This window comes from Nannospalax galili, unplaced genomic scaffold (genome assembly GCF_000622305.1).
Source record: "Nannospalax galili isolate Female #2095 unplaced genomic scaffold, S.galili_v1.0 scaffold1488, whole genome shotgun sequence".
Taxonomy (NCBI): Eukaryota; Metazoa; Chordata; class Mammalia; order Rodentia; family Spalacidae; genus Nannospalax; species Nannospalax galili.
In genome coordinates, this window is record NW_008358859.1 from 1,819,833 (window position 1) to 1,837,888 (window position 18,056).

The 18,056-nt window shown below is 47.8% G+C and overlaps 1 protein-coding gene across 2 annotated transcripts in view; it reads left to right on the forward strand.

The window, feature by feature from the left end:
* Positions 1–18,056, forward strand: part of Camta1 (calmodulin binding transcription activator 1) — a 912,046-nt gene that overhangs the window by 446,088 nt on the left and 447,902 nt on the right. For both annotated transcript variants that reach the window (XM_017795412.2, XM_029558273.1), the window contains one exon: positions 7,407–7,542. In XM_017795412.2, the coding sequence (XP_017650901.1) occupies positions 7,407–7,542 (136 nt within the window). The remainder of the gene's footprint in view (positions 1–7,406; positions 7,543–18,056) is intronic.

Sequence of the window (18,056 nt, forward strand, 5' to 3'; positions counted from 1 at the left end):
CTCAGTGGTTAAGAGCACTGGATGCTCTTGCAGAGGACCTGAGTTCAGTTCCCAGCACCCACATGGCAGCTAATAACCATCCTTAACTTCAGTTCCAGGGGATCTGACACCTTCTCTTGGCCTGTGCAGGCATTGCACAACATGGGTACACTTACATACCTGCAGACAAAACATACACATAAAATTTTTTAAAAAAAGAAAACGGGCTAAAGATTCATGTAGACATTTAACCAAAGAAATTATCTGAATAACCAATAAGGACATGAAAAGATGTTTAACATAGTTAGTCATTAAGGAAATGCAGATTAAAATGACCACATACTCACTAGGGTGGCTCCAGCCCAAAAGACAGACAAGTGCTCAACTTGGAGAAGATGGTTAGACTCCAGGCTGCCCCTGCATCCCTAATGGGGATGTGAATAAATTACCACTCTGGAAAATGGTCTAGAATATTTATTTTGTGTGTTCTGACATATCTGTCCTGTACATATTGGTGGTAACATTTGAATCATGGCTAGGAAAGTTTTCTTTGCTTTCAGCTAATAGACAACTCTACCTGTGTTCTCTTCTTGAATATAATGCTTTTACTTATTACATGGAAAACTGCTGGTTCACTTAGAAATAATGTATCTTGGCACTTTTTCCAGTTTCTCTTCAGCGATCTCAATATCGCATATTAAAAGGTTGACCCATCTTCTCCCCCGCTGACCTGAGATAGCTCATTTATTTCACATACTAAACTTGTATGTGTGCGTAGGAATTTCTATTCTGTTCCACTGATCTGTAGTTACATGTCAATCCCATACTTTGGAAACTATAGAGGCTTTACAGTTTGGTCTTTGTGTGTGTGTGTGTGTGTGTGTGTGTGTGTGTGTGTGTGTTTTGCTGGGATTAAACCTGGGGTTTTCGCCTACTAGGCAACCATTCATCCACTAAATTATATCACCAGCTCTCTTTTTGACTTTTCCTTTTTGCTTGTATGGCATGTGTGTGTACTTGTTAGTATGTATGTGGGCATGTGTGTGTTGGGGAGCACATATGTACATGGGTGCATGCCTGTAGAGGCCCAAGGGTACTGAGAGGTGTCTCCTCAGTCACCCTCCATCTTTTTTTTTGAGACAGAGTCTCTCACTGAATTTGAAGCTCCTTGATTTGGCAAGGCTGGCTGGCCAGTGAGCTTAGGAAGCACCTGCCTGTCTCCCCGAGCCCCCCGCCCTCCTTGCTGGGGGGCACTGCCACCCTCGGCCTTTTACATGGGTTCTAGGGTTCCAAAATCAGGTCGTTCTGCCTGTGTGATGGGTACTTTACTGGCTGAGCTAGCTCTTCAGTCACCTCACTTTTTAAAAATTTATTTTTATTTGTGTGTATGAGTGTTTTGCCTCTGTGTATGGAAGTACACCCATGTTGTGCAATGCCTGTGGAGCCCAGAAGAGGGCGTTGGATCCCCTAAACTGGAGTTACAGAGGGTGTTAGATGCCATGTGGGTGTTGGGAACTGAACCCAGATCCTGTGCAAGAGCAGTCAGTGTTCCTAACTGCTGACTGAGCCGTCTCTCCAGCTTCCCCTTCCTTTTTCTAAAACTAAGTTGCCCTAGTTGGTATTGAACCCACTCTGTAGGTAAGACAAACCTTGAACTTTCAGTGCCCCTGCCTCTGACTCCCAAATAGCCAAGATTACAGCCTTTGTCAATGTTAAAGTCCCAGTCTGCAGACGACCCTCCCCCAGGGCAGCCAAGCATCACAAGACAGGCCCTGATGTCCCCTTGCAAAGCGGGAACTGGCCAGGCAGATGCATTTAGAGCTGTCTCAGCACAGAGCTGTTTCCCAGATAATCTTAGAAGATAAACAGGTCCCTGCACCCCAGACCCACTGATGTAAGAGCTGCTTCCACCTGATAAGTTTTACAATGTGTAGACCCCTTAATCTCATGACCCAAGACCCAGTTGATGTAAGAGACTGTCTCAGCAGAAACTGCTTCTTCCTGACAAGATCCAGACCCCTCTGCTTGGAATAATTTTTCCCATGTTCTGCACTATCTAGCCCCCCTATAAAAGCCCCCAGCCAACAGCCTGTAAACTGACAGCTCCTTCATCCTGAATTGGGGACTGTCCCATATGCTTTCTCTGCCAATAAAATCTACCCTGACGGAGCTCTTGTCTGTGTCCTGGTGCTTTCTCCCAACCCACTTAATTTACCTATCAGTCACCAGGCCTGGCTTTGGGCTCCTTCAATGACCTTTACCTGACTCTTTTTGTGTTTCTTTCTTCTAAATAAACCTTATTTTTTTTTTAAATATTTTATTTATGAGGCTGAAGAGATGGCTCAGCAGTTAAGAACATTGACTGTTCTTACAGAAGACCCAGGTTCGAATCCCAGCACTCACATGGCAGCTAACAATTGTAAAATAAAAATAATAAAATATTTAAAAAATATTTTATTTGTTATTTTTATTTTTTATGTGTATGAATGTATTGCCTCCATGTATTTAAGTACACCTATGTTGTGAAATGCCTGTGGAAGTCAGAAGATGGTGTTGGGTCCCCTGAAACTGGAGTTATGAATGGTTGTTAGCCACCACGTGGGTGCTGGGAACTGAACCCAGGTCCTCTGCAAGAGCAGCCAGCACACTTAACCTCTGAGTCATTGCACCAATCCCTAAGTAAACTTTCTAAGAAAACTTGGTACATTAAAAAAAATCTTAATGGACTTCTCTTTGTCCTTGAATTATGAATTGTCCTATGAATTAACTTGGGGGGAAGACTCACATTTTCATGATCTTTATTTCTAGCCTAGGCTTGTCACAGTTGTGCATGTACCAGAACCTGCTTTGAGGTCTTTCAGATTTTTATAGTTCTCCTTATGTTGGGATAATTCCTTGTTGAATTCATGCCTATATTTTCATTTTCTTTAAATTGTCTTTTTTTAAAATAGTAGATAGAAGCATTCAGTAATTCTTTCATTTGTCTGTGTGTTGTGTCTGTCTACCTCTGTCTATCTATTCATCTACCTATTCATCTATCATCTGTCATCTATCTATCATCTATCTATCATTTATCATCTATCTATCTATCATCTATCTATCTATCATCTATCTATCATCTATCTATCTATATCTACCTCTATCATCTACCCATCATCTATATCATCTATCTATCATCTATCTAATCATCTATCATCTATCTATCTATCTATCTATATCTACCTCTATCATCTACCCATCATCTATATCTATCATCTATCTATCTATTGTCTATCTATTATCTATCTAATCATCTATCATCTATATCTACCTCTATTATCTATCATTGTCATCATTTATCTATCTCTATCTACCTCTATTATATCTATCTATCTATCTATCTATCTTCTATCTATCATCTATCAATCATCTATCTTCTATCTATTGTCATCTCCCTTCCTCTATCATCTTCCTATTTATCTACCCACCTACCCTACCCACTCATCTATTAACATCCATAGTATATATGCATATATAGTTTCCCTCTGGTTTGAAGATCTTTTCTCTATCATGCGGAGTATAACTGGTTTTGGTTAGTGTTAGTCTCTTAGATACATGTTCTTTGGCTAGCAGCCTTCTGCTAGGAAGAAGCTTCTGGCAGTCACATTTCCATTCTAGAATCTCTGCATTTTGCAGCTGCAGTGGGGGAGCTCAGGAGCATCCCCGGGGGTCCCTTAGATGGTTAGGTTTGGCTCCGCTTCTCCCAGAAGGAGATCCTGAGAGCCCAATTTTAGTGCCAGTGGTTATCCCACAGCAGACCCCAGGAAGCAGCACTAGGTGGACCGGAAGGATGAAAAGGAGGAATGTGAATAAAGGCCCTTGTGTTCTTCAGCAAGTCACCTCTGTGGGAAACTCCAGAGGAGACAGCTGATTAGCCAGAGTTACCCCAGTTACAGAGAGGAGGCCTAGAACAGCCCCAGCTACCCCCAGCCTCCTTAAGGGAAGCCTGGGACAGCTCCAGAATTACCCTAGTCGCAGAGGAGAAGCCTGGGACAGCCCCAGTTACCCCAACCTCCTTAGGCAAAGTTTGGGACAACCCCAGTTCCCCCAGTCACAGAGGTGAGGCCTGGGACAGCCCCAAAGTTACCGAGTCCCCTTAAGAGAAGCCTGGGGGTGGCTCAGGAGTTACACAAATGCAAAAGAGGAAGTCTGACCTCTACCCTCCTAACCTCTGTTCCCTTGGGGAGGGAAGCTTCTGGACTCTGCTGACCCTAGCAGGGGGGCAGGCCAGATTCACCCCTCTGCTGCTCTGGAACCCACTGACTCACCAGACACTGTAGCCTGAAAGGCTCATTAAATGGGAATGCTGGCAAAGCCCACCTCACAGGCTTGGTGTACAGATGAAAGTACTCAGTTGAGAGCCAGAGCTGCTGCGCGCTCCGCCAGCTGCAGGCACGTGCTGTCCCCAGGCCTCCTCTACAGCCCCCTGTTCTATCTGCAGCTCTAGTCCTGCCTCCCTGCGCTACTCAGGCCTGTGCTGCCTTGGGTGGTCAGGGAGTGCATGCAGGCCCTTCCCTGTAAGCCCCTGTGGCCTAGCCTTCTCCTTCCTCCCAGAACCCACCCCTGTCCCCTCCCTCCTTCCTGTCCCACAGGCTGGGGCTTGCTATGATTGCATTAGGGACCACAGCACAACCTCATGGACTCTGTTGTACAGGGCACATAGACCCCTTTTGCTGCTCTTAGGACCCAGGGCTAAAGTGAGGGTCTCCCCATCACACAGAGCAGAAGCAAATTCAAACAGAATCATACTGGCACATGGCACACTGCTGGGCTCCTCATTACTATAAGTTAAAATGAGCAACCCATTCCTCCAGTCCATTTTAATTGAACAACCAAAGTTCCTGTAATAGTGACACAGAGCGGGGGCACTCCCAGAATTCCAAAGTGAGGTCAAAAGAGGAAGACGGGTCTCCATGGGTGAGTGCAGTTATAATTCTGATCGCACACAGTTGTGTTCGGGGAGTCCCCTCTCTCAGAACCAATTGCAATTTGGGGACAGGGGCTGAGGTCTGTTTACAATGTTCAGACAGGTTAGGAATGGAGCAAGTCACAGGTCATGTCTTGGTCCCTAGAGGCTGGGTGACTTCCTGTCTGCTTGTCCCAACATATTCCTTTAGTTTCTTTCTTTATCTGAGGCAATAACCTTAAGTACAGGTACTGGACTTTGTGGATCTCCTCTCGGGTGTGCCAAGGATTAGGAGGATACCCTTCAAGTACCCAGAGCTGCTGGGGCTGAACGAGAGGCCAGCTCAGCCTCCTCCCCTCCTCCTTATCTCCAAGGGCCCACCTGCCCTGCAGAAATGGAAACGAAGTGTGCAGGTTTCCCTGCAGACTTGTAAGCACAGACAGATACCGTCAGGTGACAGTGCTGTGACAAGCCTGTGGAGCTGTTTCCCGATTGTTTTAGTCAGTGCAGGCTGAGGGAGGAAACCGACACCGACACAAACCAATTGCGTGCTGATCGGGGAACAGTGAAGTGCAGGGAAGCACTGAAAGTCTATAATTTCCCACGGAATTGCCGTTCAGTCATCGCATTGCTGTAGAATGACACAGTCGGGCTGGGCGGGAACTTCAATTAGCTGCAGGTTGGTTCTTTCCCCTCCTCCAGACAATGGAATATTAAGCCATCAATAGGCAATGTTCAGCGCCCGATTATGAAACGGCCCATTGTTCAAGGCAGAAAGGATAGCTAGCTAGAGGCGGGTGGCTCTCCCCGAGCGACAGGAGGCCAGATCGGCTTGCGTCCACCCCCTCCCCCCAGAAGCAGAGACGCCAAGGAGCATCTGAAGCTACTCCAGTTGCCCACTGCTGTGCAGTGCTCTCGTATCTGGTATTGGTTGAGATGGAGTGCCGTTGGAGCCCACCCACGCACAAGCAGAATCACAGGCAGGCCGTTCTGGGCACAGTCGTCAGGTGCAGGTTGCACAGCGCTGGCCACCAGGTGGGTGTGCTGGCTTCAGGGTTAGATCCATCCTTGCCTGCACCTGCTGCAACTTTATTCTGGAAGTGGCTTGTCACAGCACCTGCTAGCAGCTGCCGGGGGTCTTAATTCTTTCTCTCATTGGAAATTCCAAACCAAAACATGTGATTACTGCACCTTCAGATGCAGGGTATTTTGCCTGCATGTATATAGGTGTACCACATGAGTGCAGTGCCCACAAGAAGAGGGTGTTGGGTCTCCCAGAACTGGAGTTAAGGACGGTTGTTAGCCACCTTGTGGGTGTTGGGAACTGAACCCAGGTGTTCTGTAAGAGCAGCTGGTGCTCTTAACCACTGAGCCATCTCTCTCCTCTCTACTCACGTTTGTTCTTTTTACTGTCCTTCCTTCCCTCCCTCTTTCCCCTTCTCCCTCTCCCTCCCCCTCCCCCTCTCCCTAAACCCTCCCCCCTCCTGCTTTCTCTCTCTCTCTCTCTCTCTCTCTCTCTCTCTCTCTCTCTCCTTTCTTGATCTGGATCTTGCATCTCGGACTAACCTTGTTAAGTAGCCAAGGATCATCTTGAACTTCTGAGCTTCCTGCCTCCATCTCCCAAGTTCTGGGATTATAGGCATGAACCACCATGCCCAGCGTTTTACTTGATTGCTCAGGATCCAAACTCAGGTCCTCAAGATTGCAAGACAAGCCCTTTACCTGCAGAGCCATCTCCCCAACCCTATTGGTTTTTTTTAAAAAACACAAGAATGGCCATTCAAACTCGTCTGCCATTTTCCCAAGCTACTGTGGCCACAGAAGGAATACACGAGGATACCTGCCCTACCTAAGACCTCTGACAGCTGAAACCCAAATGGGGAGGAATCGGGTACTTAGCTTGCCGGAGAGGGAGAACTGTGATGCTCTCCGGTGTCTAGCAGTAATCTAAATGCAAGCAATGAATCAAGAGTGGTTGGCCTCGGCGCCCAGCGCCTCCATTGGTCTGCCCTTAACGCAGTCATCTAGCGTCTGCGTTAAACTTATTTATTTCCTAATGCTGGGTGATGGATTAAAAGATGTGTAGAAAATCCTTCTACAAGAGATACGATATTGCAGCCTGCACAATACCCCGTGCTCTTTTTACTTTTATTCTTTCTGTTTTACCTACTTCTCCCCCCTCATAGAGCTCAGGGCCCCCACACCGTATATCCTGATTACTTTGTGGCTACTGCTAAGGGGGTGTTTTTTTTAAGCCTGTCACTGACACATTTAATTCATTAGGTACCAAATCCACAAGCAAATTTTGGCTGGCCATAAAACACAGTTAATCCAGGGAGTTGCAATAAAAGGTGAAAATTGATATCCCAGCAAATGTGGACCGTTGCTTTTCTGCAGAGATTTTTACTGGTCTGTGATGCTTTCTTCATAAATTTCTCTTCTGCTTGGTTCTCTTGGTAACTTGACCGTTTGTTGTTTCCAGACCGCAGAATGGCTCAATGATTCTCTACAACAGGAAGAAAGTGAAATACAGGAAGGATGGGTATTGCTGGAAAAAGAGGAAAGACGGGAAAACGACCAGAGAGGACCACATGAAACTCAAGGTCCAGGGAGTGGAGGTAAAGAGTAGAAAAGGCTCTCTTGTCCCCAAATGTCATTTCCGGGTTGCCTTGGAGAATTGGGAGTTGCTTGCGTAATCTGTTGCCGGTCATCAGGGTCCAAAGATTCTTTGTTTGCCACGCCCCTGCCGTTTGCTGCGGCTTTTCTGCTTCCTTATCCAAGTTTCTCTTCCGGTGGAACTGGGAGTGACCAAAGCGCCCCTCCTCGGGGGTCATTGGTGTGTGGATGGGACGTGGAAGGGGTCTGCAGATTCCTCTTCTGTGTTTATTGCTGGTGTTCCAGGTGCACTGAGACTGTGCAGGGGTGCAGGTGTTGGGAAAGGGGGTGTCATCATGAGAAATGGTCTCCAAAGGTGCTCAGGCCAGCTGAGGATGTCCTTCAGAGCTGGGCAGCCCTCCCTCTGCTGACCAGTCTTCCACTTCCCTGTGGGTGTTTCAGCTTCAGTAGAGGTTAAAGATAATGAGGTGGGTTCGCAAGGTGAGCATGATTCTCACAGTGCTGGGGTTGAGAGGACCCGGCTGCTCTGCTGCTCAGCCTGTGGGCAGCCCTGGAGAAGTTCCCCAGCTCCTGAGGGTCTCAAGCAGGTATCCCACGGAACCTGCTAGTTAACCAGCACCCACGTCTTCACATTCCTGACAAGCTCCAGGTGTCTATCACTCAACTTCAGGGATGTGTGGCCAGGGCTGCTTTAGGCCAGGACCCTCCACCCACCCTTTCAGAGAGGTCCACTGGTATGCTGAGTGTCTGAAGATTCCAGTGCATAGCGAGGCCTGGGAGCCCACTTGAGTTCTAAGGATTATCCTTGCGAGTTTGACGGTTTTTGTGACACACTTTGTCATGTTGGGTTTTTTTTTTTTCCTGTATTAATCATGTGCTTTTATGGCTGCTAAAAATAGCATCAAATGGCTTTTATTATATTACCCCGTGGAGAGAGATAACTTTTGTTTTATGTGTATGTGCTTTTTTTTTTTTTTAATACACCAATAAGAATGTTTTATGATGATGAAGGAAGAAAATCCCGGTATGAGAAATTCCAGTTCCAGGTCCTCTCCCCCGTGCTCAGCGTTTGCAGCGGGGTTTAATCGACTGTAAGGAACATTAATATGCAGATTACCCGAAGGTGCTGCCGGAGCTGCGACAAGGACCCTGCAAATGTGTTCTCCAGTCTTGCGGAGAGTTGGGGGTGAATGCTCTGTTAGGAGAGGGTGCTGATTTCCCACAGTGGGGAGAAAAGGTAGAAAGCAAAAGAAAGTTCCTCCTCCTCTGGGGACTGAGGGGAGAAGTTGCTCACACTAGGACACAGACGGGCTGTGGGAATTCACGCTAAACCGCAGCGAGCAGCCCCCATGCCCAGAGGCCTCTGGTATATTTCATCTTTAGTAATACGTAAATCAGGGACTTGTGGTTGTAAGTAACAGCGGGGTGAAATTCGTCCTCAGCAGCAGCTCCGAAGCCCTGGGAAAAAAAAGCCACCGTGTTCACTTTCTTCCCTCACGTTATAAATTAGAATTGTCACTGGATGGAATACAGAATGATTTATGACTATTTTTAGGCCATATTTATGTTTGGAGTTATTTGTGGTGCTCAGACTTGCAGACTATAGCCTGGTCCCTCCCTGGGAATGAGGAGGAGAGACACACACAGACCATGAGCAGCCTAGAGGGTGGTAGGACAAGGAGGCAGTCAGCAATGCCTTTCCCTCTGGCTTCTTTGGTGTGGGAGGCCACCTATGGCTATGCCTCTTACTATGGCTGGTCTTTCCCAACACTGGCACTTGCGCCAGGCACTGAAGCAACAGCACTGAACCAGGCTGCAGTACTGGCCAGGTACCTGCTGTAGCAAGACTGTGAGGTGTCTACAGAGATCGCAGAATCCGTGTTCACTGCCCACGGACTCACAGGCAGGTCAAGAAAGCAGACGTGTTTGCACACAAAGGGCATTCACAGTAAGGAGAGGGGTGAAAGCCTGAATCTGTAGGGTAAGTGTCCCTAGAAGTCCAGAGTGAGCTGCAGTGATCAGAGATGCTCTCTGGGTGAGATGGGATGTGAACTGAATTCTTGAAGTTGGGGATGATTGTATATGTATAAAAACTTACATGTTGTTTTACGGCTGATCTTTTCCACTTAATAGCACTGCTGAGTTGTATCTGTGCTGATATTTTGATCCCTTTTATTGGTTCTATAATATTCCCTTGCTTAGATAGTTAATCCATTCCCTGGACTTTTAAAGACTTTGAATGTGCCCCATTTACACACTTCTTGTGTATGTAAGCAGACTGGACAGGAATTGCTGGGTATGGGTGTTTTTAGTTTTGCTAGACACTGCCAAGCTGCTCCTGAATGATTGCTCTATTACATGCCCACCTGCACTGGACGTGGTCCCTTCCCCCAGACCCTGTAGCACACTGACCCATGGAGGATGATACCCAGTCCGGTTTCAGTTTGAGTTTTCCTTGCTCACTCACAGGAATGGCCCTTTACGTTAGTCATTACCTTTCAGTGGTTGTGGACTTTTTAGCCATATTAACTCCTGTGCTACATCTGTGATATCCCTGCATTAGCTGTGATTTGGACTGGGGCTGGGAAGCCTTTTCCAGCTGCAGTGGGACTGTACACTGGACTTGGCACTCCCTAGCAGGAGGGGCCTACACAGTTTGGACTCTGCTTCCTCTCTCTGTGGATTCCACCAGGCAGGTCCCCCTGACGAGCACCTTCATCTCCCAGGCCCGAGTCCCTGCCAGCCCAGCTACCGCCTCCCTCAATAGATAGACAGCCATGGTTTTGGAGCTGTGAATCCTTTACCACCCGAGAGGTGTTTCTTCCGTTCAAGGGCGTGATAAAGACATCGGGGGGGCTACCGTTTAACACATTGCTTGCTGTAAGCCTTCCCTGAGGCCAGGAGAACTAACAGCCTGCTGGAGGTAGGCTCACCTTCTAGCTCCTTTTGTTCTGGGAGGCTGGGGCCTTTGCACACATTGACTTCTTCAGCTGGGCACAGGGTAGGGGTGGTGGCTTTTGAAGCTGTTAGTTCAAGCTTCCAGGGATGACAGAGGCTGGCTGCAGAAGAGGAAAGGGGGCTACAGAGCCAGAGCGCAACCCATGAGCTCTTAGCTGGTCTGGAGCAGGGCCTGTCTGCCTATCTGGTGTGGCCCAGGAAGGGGCTTAGGGTAGGAGGTTACTAAGGACCCAGAGCTGGCTCTAAAGATTACCATGCCTCCAGGATTCCCAAGACCATGGTCACACTGGCCAAGTATGTCAGCCATCACCCAGAAGGCCTTGCTAGAGGATTCCTTCCCAAGTTCAGGGCCCAAAAAGAAAACTCTGGCTCCAGATGATGACAGACTGTTCTGTCTCTGATATGCATCTCTCTCCTAACAGAGGAGTGTCTTAGAGCCTGGCCAGCTGTCAACTCTCCAGTTCCCACCTTCCTTTGCTGCTGAGTCCCCCAAAAGACAAAAGCCACATTCTCAGTGTAACAGTCGCAGGCTTACAAGTCTCCTATGAACTAGGCATACTGGTCTCATCTGGTTCTCTTAAAAAAAACATCTATGCAAAACACATATTATCACACCCATTTCATAGATGGAGAGATTGGACCTCAGAGACCTCTCTCTGCCCGTATCATACCACAAGCCAGTGGCAGACCTGGGACTGGAGCTTGGCTCTTAAGCTTACTCACTGGTTCTCAGTGGGAGCTGAGGTTTACAGGTCAGCTCAGTCCCTGCTGTTCAGCATGTAACTCCATCTGTCAGCCACTCATTGGGTGTGCTCTGCCCCACCAGCATTGGGGCAGATACTGAGGGATGCATGAATGCAAGGACGAAAGTGTGGTCTCAGTCTCACAAAGGAGATAAGAAATCAAGCACGCAACTTCAGATCTGGGTTTTGAGGATTTGCTCCTGGAATGTCAAAGCCCTGTGTGGAATGTGCATATGATGCTGAAGGCAGGCCCAACCTCAAAGAAAGGAGCATAGATGGTCATAGGGTATGATGGGAACCAATCAGGTGACAGGAAGGGGTGGGACTATGTGAGCATGAAAGAGTCCATTGAAAACCAGTCTGTGGAATTGTCCCCATAAGTGGCCAGATTGGTGGCATGTTAGGTTTTCTCTAGCCCTGGCCAGACCGGGTGCGTCCTGGTGATCACACTAGGGTTACAGAGTTCAGGACCACCGGGAAAGACTACCCAGACTCAAAAAGTTCCAAATCAGCCAAATTGAGCTTTTACAATTTTATTAGAATTTTAAAGAAAAAGACATCCTCAGGGCAGGCGAGCTGGTAATCGTGGCAGCCGCCTTGAGGAGGTGAACGGTGGGAAGAAGGAAAGACCTGAGGGTATGCTGGTTTAGAGCCTGTGTGGGAGGTCAGACACCTGGCCAACTGGCAGCCACGTGGCTGGGAGAAGGACGCTTTAGAGAAAGTGAAGAAATACAGGATGTTAGAGGCAGCTCAAAGCCTTAAAGAAGAAGAAAAAGGGAACTTACGCCTTTCAGAAAGACAGACAGACTTACAGAGACCTACTTGACTGGGGCTCCACCGAAGTTCTGCGCTGGTAGGCGGGATTCCAGGCAGGAAAAACTCGCTATCTCATTAATGCACTAGGTATTCCACCGCCTACTTAGCATGACCCGCCTTCCTAGGGGTGAGCCTGTGACCAGATGATTGACCAGTTACACTTACACAAAATGGAGGCACTTGGGGTATTACAGCACCCACTTTTTCTGGGGGTAGCTATAGACAGTCTCTTGCTCCCCGATGATAGGGCACCGATGACAGGCCAAAGCAAGATGCCACCGAAGCCCAACTTAGGGGAACTAAGGAGTTTATTGGGCTGACTTACAGAGCATAGATGAGGGGTTAACATCAGGAGCGTGGGTGACCCCAAAACAGCCACACCACCAGAAAGTCACCCCATCATGGATGACAACTTACCCGTAACTATATAGATGGAGCCCCCTCTTCAGTTAACCTCCCACAGTCTCTATATTTTAGTACCTCCCGAGACCACAAGGCCACATTCAGTTAGGGCAGACTCACGCTCCGCTGGCCAGGAGGTGCAGGAGGGAGTGGCTGAGCACTAAGTGGGGAGTCTTGTGACTTTCCTTATACCCCCTTCTATGAAGTAACTTCAACAGGCCCAATCTTAACAGTCTGTAGTCAATGGTCACAGAGGCCGTGATGAAGATGGTGACGGCTGGTCTACTTGGAGGGCAGCATTCTGCACCAGGGCTCTCTCGGCTCTGATCTTAAGGTGTGCCTTTCTGCAGACAGGCTGCCTTTGGGATCAGTGAGCACCTCTGGTATTGAGGCTGTTGGTGGTAGCCTGGACCCTGCTCTGATTCCTGTAAAACCCACTGTTCTGCGGTGAAAGGTGTTCCCCGGCCTGGACCATCCCTGGGTGGGAACGCCAGCCTGTCACTTCTGACTGTCATTTTCAAATGTGCGATTTTTGCTGACCTATTTGTGCTGCCTAAAAAGAACACAGTGCTGCAGGCTTTGCATTAACTGCCTCAAAGCTGGGAGGCCAGCGTTGGTGCAGCGGTAGCTGTAATGAGGTTATATTTTGGGACTCCGCGTCATTAGGATGATGTTCTTCATTTGGGCACTTAGACCACATATTAAAAAAGAAAAAAAAAGTACCTCTTTTGAAAGTAGGAATGATATTGTAGTTACTGCATTAGGAATTAACAGGGCATGAAATAACTGTCTGCCTTGCGGCAGGGCCAGATCACTTCAGCTCTGCTTGTGGCCACAAGATAAATAGGTGTCTTGCTAGAAGCTGATGGGAAATGTTTTCAATAGCCAGCCTCAAACATGTCTGATGCCCAGATCAAGTTTGGGAAACAGAAATTCATAGATAAGAAGGGAAGCTTGCTAATGAAATGAGGGAGCGGAAGACTCCGAGGGGCCGCCGGCCCACGTGCTGCCGCTTTTGACTTTCAGTAGATGATTGTGTCCGGTCTACACTTGTTCTGTTTCCCCCAACTTCCTTCAGGGTTGCCACGTGCCAACAGCGTCCCTCCTTCAGAACTGTTCCTCCTCGTGTCATGGCCAGTGACTTTTGACTCTTTTTTCGGGGGGTGGGGACGTTCAGCCCATGTTTCTCCAGCCAGAGAGAAGTGCTTCATCTTCCGGTACCCCAGTGCTGTGCGGGGGTGTTTCTTAAGGAAGTGCTCACTTTGAGCAGCAGTGTGTCCAGTGCCGTAGACGTGGTTGTGCTGTAAAGCTTCCTTCTGGTATCTAGACACGGGGCGACCTATAGGCTGTATGGAAGAAAAGAAGGGCATCACACTGGATAATGGAGAGAAACAAAGCCAGTGGTTTCGGTATGAAGTGGCCAGCGAGTCCCTAGGATCTTCCTGTCTCTGCCCTCTCCGCTCTGGGCGTGGAGGTGTGAGTCATCTTGCCTGGCTATTTATGTGGGTCCTGGGGATCTGAACAGGTTCTCATACACACACAGCAAGCATTGCACAGCTTATTAATGAGGGTTTTGAGATGTCCGGTGGCCTTGCTCTCCTCGTTCCCAGGGTCTTTGAGCAGTGAGGCCTGCTGTGTGCCTGACAGCCGCCATGGTCACCACCTGGCCTGAGCCCCACCCCCACTGCTCACATGGCTGAGGCTTGGACCCAGGTCACAGGTTTCAAACCCAGGGCTGTCTCTCCTGTCTATCTTTTTTTTTTTTTTTAAGATTTGGTTTTATTTTATGTATTTGAGTGTTTTACCTGCATGTATGTATGTGTATCACATGCGTGCCTGGTGCTCATGGAGGTTAGAAGAGGCATTGGATCACCTGGAGTTACAGATGATTGTTAGCCGCCATGAGGGTGCTGGGAACCTAAGCTGGATCTTTTGCAAAAGCAGCCAGTGCTCTTAACTGCTGAGCCATCTCTCCAGACCCTCCTGTTTTATTATTATTATTTATTTTTATTTTATGTGTACAAGTGTATTGTCTGCATGTAGGTAGATACACCCATGTTGTGCAATGCCCAAGGAGGTCAGAAGAGGGCATTGGATCCCCTGGAACTGGAGTTACTGATGGTCGTTAGCTGCCATGTGGGTGCTGGGAACTGAACCCGGGTCCTCTGCAAGAGCAGCCAGTGCTCTTAACGGCTGAGCCATCTCTCCAGACCCTCCTGTCTTAAGTGCTGTCACTGGTCTCCTCCTCTCCATGTCTCCTGTGGATGGAGCTGTTCTGTTGGGAGGTGCCTGAGGAATCACTCCTGTCTTTGCACACTCCCAGCCCTCCACGCTCTTGTACTGGGATGTGGCCGACTCCATTCACACCCAGGGTCTGTCTTAACTGCCAGTGCTCTCTACCCCTGCTGACTTGCCCCTACCCTGGGTGTTGTTTATGGGTCATGGCAAATGGCACACCAGCAGTGCTTAGAAGCAGCAGAATTTCCCTTTCTGCTCATACTCTGCTGAGCACTCAGGCCTGGCTGGGAGGCTGTTTTGCCTCTCTCTGCCTTGGTCTGCTCCAGATGCTGAAACAAAACGCCAGAGTCTGGTGAGGGCCACTTCCTGGAGCATTAGTGCTGCTTTCCTGCTGTGCCCTCACATGGAGGAAGAGACAAAGGACCTCTCTGGGGTCTCTTAGAAGGGCACTAATCCCAGTCTTAAGCCTCCATCCTTCACCCTCCAAACTGTCACACTGAGGGCTGGTGTTTTCAACCCGAGTTTGTGGGCCACAGCTAATCACTATAGCAATCTTTTAAAAAAAGATTCCTACTTAGTTTAGGCTGATCATTTTCAGTTTTGTGTGTGTGGTGTAAGCATGTGTATGGACATATGTGTGGTTGTATTTATCTGTGTGCATGTATGGAAGTCAAAATTTGGCAGCACGTGTTTTCATTTCTGTTTTAAGAAATTGTTTATTTTTATAAGTGTTTTGACTGAATGTACTTAAATGCACCTGTGCATGCAGTGCTCTCAGAGGTTAGAAGAGGGCATCCGATCCCCTGGAACTGGAGCTACTGATAGTTGTTAGCTACCTGTGGGTGCTGGGAGCTGAACCCAGGTCCTCTTCAAGAACAGCCAGTGCTCTTAACCACTGAGCCATCTCACTAGCCACTGCTTAATAACTCTTAATAAATCTCTTACCCAGAGTCCCCCTCCACACACATACACACGAATTCCAACCTACTATTTTCCTACATTTATGTATTGTCTGTACCTATGTGCGGAGGTCAGAGGACAGCTTGCAGGAGTCCGTTCCCTTGGTCTGGGGGACAGAACTCAGGTTGTCAGCCTTGGCAGCAGACACCTTTACCTGCTGAACCATCTCACTGGTCCTCTAGTTTTGGAGACAGAGTCGCTCACTGAACTTAGCACACTGCCTTCAGCCAGTAAGTCCCTACGATTTACCTATGTCTGCCCTCCCAGCTCTAATATTACAGGTGTGACACCATGCCTGGTTTTTAGATGGGTGCTGGTGATCTGAACTCAGGTCCTAATGTTTGCACAGAGCCATCTCCTCAGCCCTATGGCATCATCTTAAGGTCCTCTCTTCTCTAAGTTGATTACCAACAGTAATAATGATGAGGATTGCCATTTGTTGGTCCTGGGCTTGTCATTTTAAGTGCACTACATCATCCAGTTTGGTGGCAATATTCCTGTTGTGTATGTACTACCCCAAGCCTCATTTAAAAAAAAAATTTAATAACTATGTGATTAGAAGAAGCATTTCACTACAGCTTTAACATATTCAGTAACACACTCCAGAGCAAGAGTACATATCTTTCAAAATTGGCTGCAAATTGAACTCAGTATAAGCCCTGTAAGACATAAAATTGAATGAGTTTTTTAACCTTTAAAAAGATCTCTAATTTTAGAATATATTGTTCCTTGAAGAAAGACTCATTGTTTTTGCTACTAACACTGAGATGTTGGCGCATATACCTCTAATATGTATGCATCTGATTATTACTAGCCATAATCGGTTAAATTGGATTCTTGGCACCTGTGAATGTCTATGAAGTCAACAGGTAGATTTCAATGGTAATGTTTATCACATCTACTAATTAGCATGACATAAATTTCCATGCTTCCTCCTCAAATATAATACATTTTTAAAAATGTGTTGATTTTTTGTGTGTATATATCACACAGAACATCCCAAACCATCTTATTCAACTATATACCCACGTCCCATAGCCTCTCTCCCCCGACTAGAGCCCTTATACTCTGATATCCCTGCTTCTGTCCACTGTGTTGTCGGCACCCCCAGCTCTTCCCTACTACTTGTCCATCTGGTGAATCTAGTCAGCCTATCTAGAGGTCTTTGTTTTAGGAGGGTCAGCTGTTCCTCATCAAGCAGGAATCAGTTGTTAATAGTCCTTTAGATAAGACTGGGATCTGCTGTTCATTTTCCCAGTTCTATGCTGGGTTACTATCTGGGAGTCCCTTTGGCCCAAGCCTCATTTTTTAATATTATACTTTCAAGGTTCTTAGGAATATTTAAATTAGAATTATAAAGACAGTGGGGTGATCTCTCAGGTTTTTAAAGTGCCCATGAATTAAATCATTCTCATCTCCCATGCAAAACTAAATAGAAACCTTCAACCACAGTGCTATTAAGCTTTCTTACAGTAAGGAACAAGGCAAGGCTACCCTGGAGAACAAAACCTGAAACTCTGAGTGGGAAAAATGTATTGATTAGACATCTGATATTTTTAAGTGTCCATCCTCATTTTATCCAGAGACCAGATAACTTGAAAGGCCCCTTGCCGCCTACTTTAGGGACTGGGAGTTGGTCTACAGACACCCTGAACCCCTGTGTAGCTGTCACGCCTTAGCTTGATTTGACCCAATCCCGTTAAGAGCTATTTATCTACTCTAACATGAGAACAGCCTAGTTCCACTTGTCCTGAAGCCAAAGCCTTAGGTTCCCAGTACATGCTCCTGTGGCCATAAGGGACTGTGTGTGCTCACCTTTTGGAGGGCTGCTAAGCCTAGCATGTGTGTGCCCTACATATACACCTGGGGCAGGGGAGAAGAGAGGAGACAGAATGGGGGAAGGGAAGAGAAGAGAAGGGAGACGTGAGTGAAAGAGAGAGAGAGAAAGAGGAGATGAGGGGGAAGAGGAGGAGGAGGTGGAGGAGGAATAGGAAGAGGAGGAGGAGGTGGAGGAGGAGGTGGAGGTGGAGGAGGTAGAAGAGGAGGAGGAGGTGGAGGAGGTGGAAGAGGAGGAGGAGGAGGAGGAGGTAGAGGAGGAGGAGGTGGAGGAGGTAGAGGAGGAGGAGGTGGAGGAGGTAGAGGAGGAGGAGGTGGAGGAGGTAGAGGAGGAGGAGGTGGAGGAGGTAGAGGAGGAGGAGGTGGAGGAGGTAGAGGAGGAGGAGGTGGAGGAGGTAGAGGAGGAGGAGGTGGAGGAGGTAGAGGAGGAGGAGGTGGAGGAGGTGGAAGAGGAGGAGGAGGAGGAGGAGGTGGAGGAGAAGGAGGAGGTGGAAGAGGAGAAGGAGGTGGAGGAGGTAGAAGAGGAGGAGGAGGAGGAAGAGGAGGAGGAGGTAGAGGAGGAG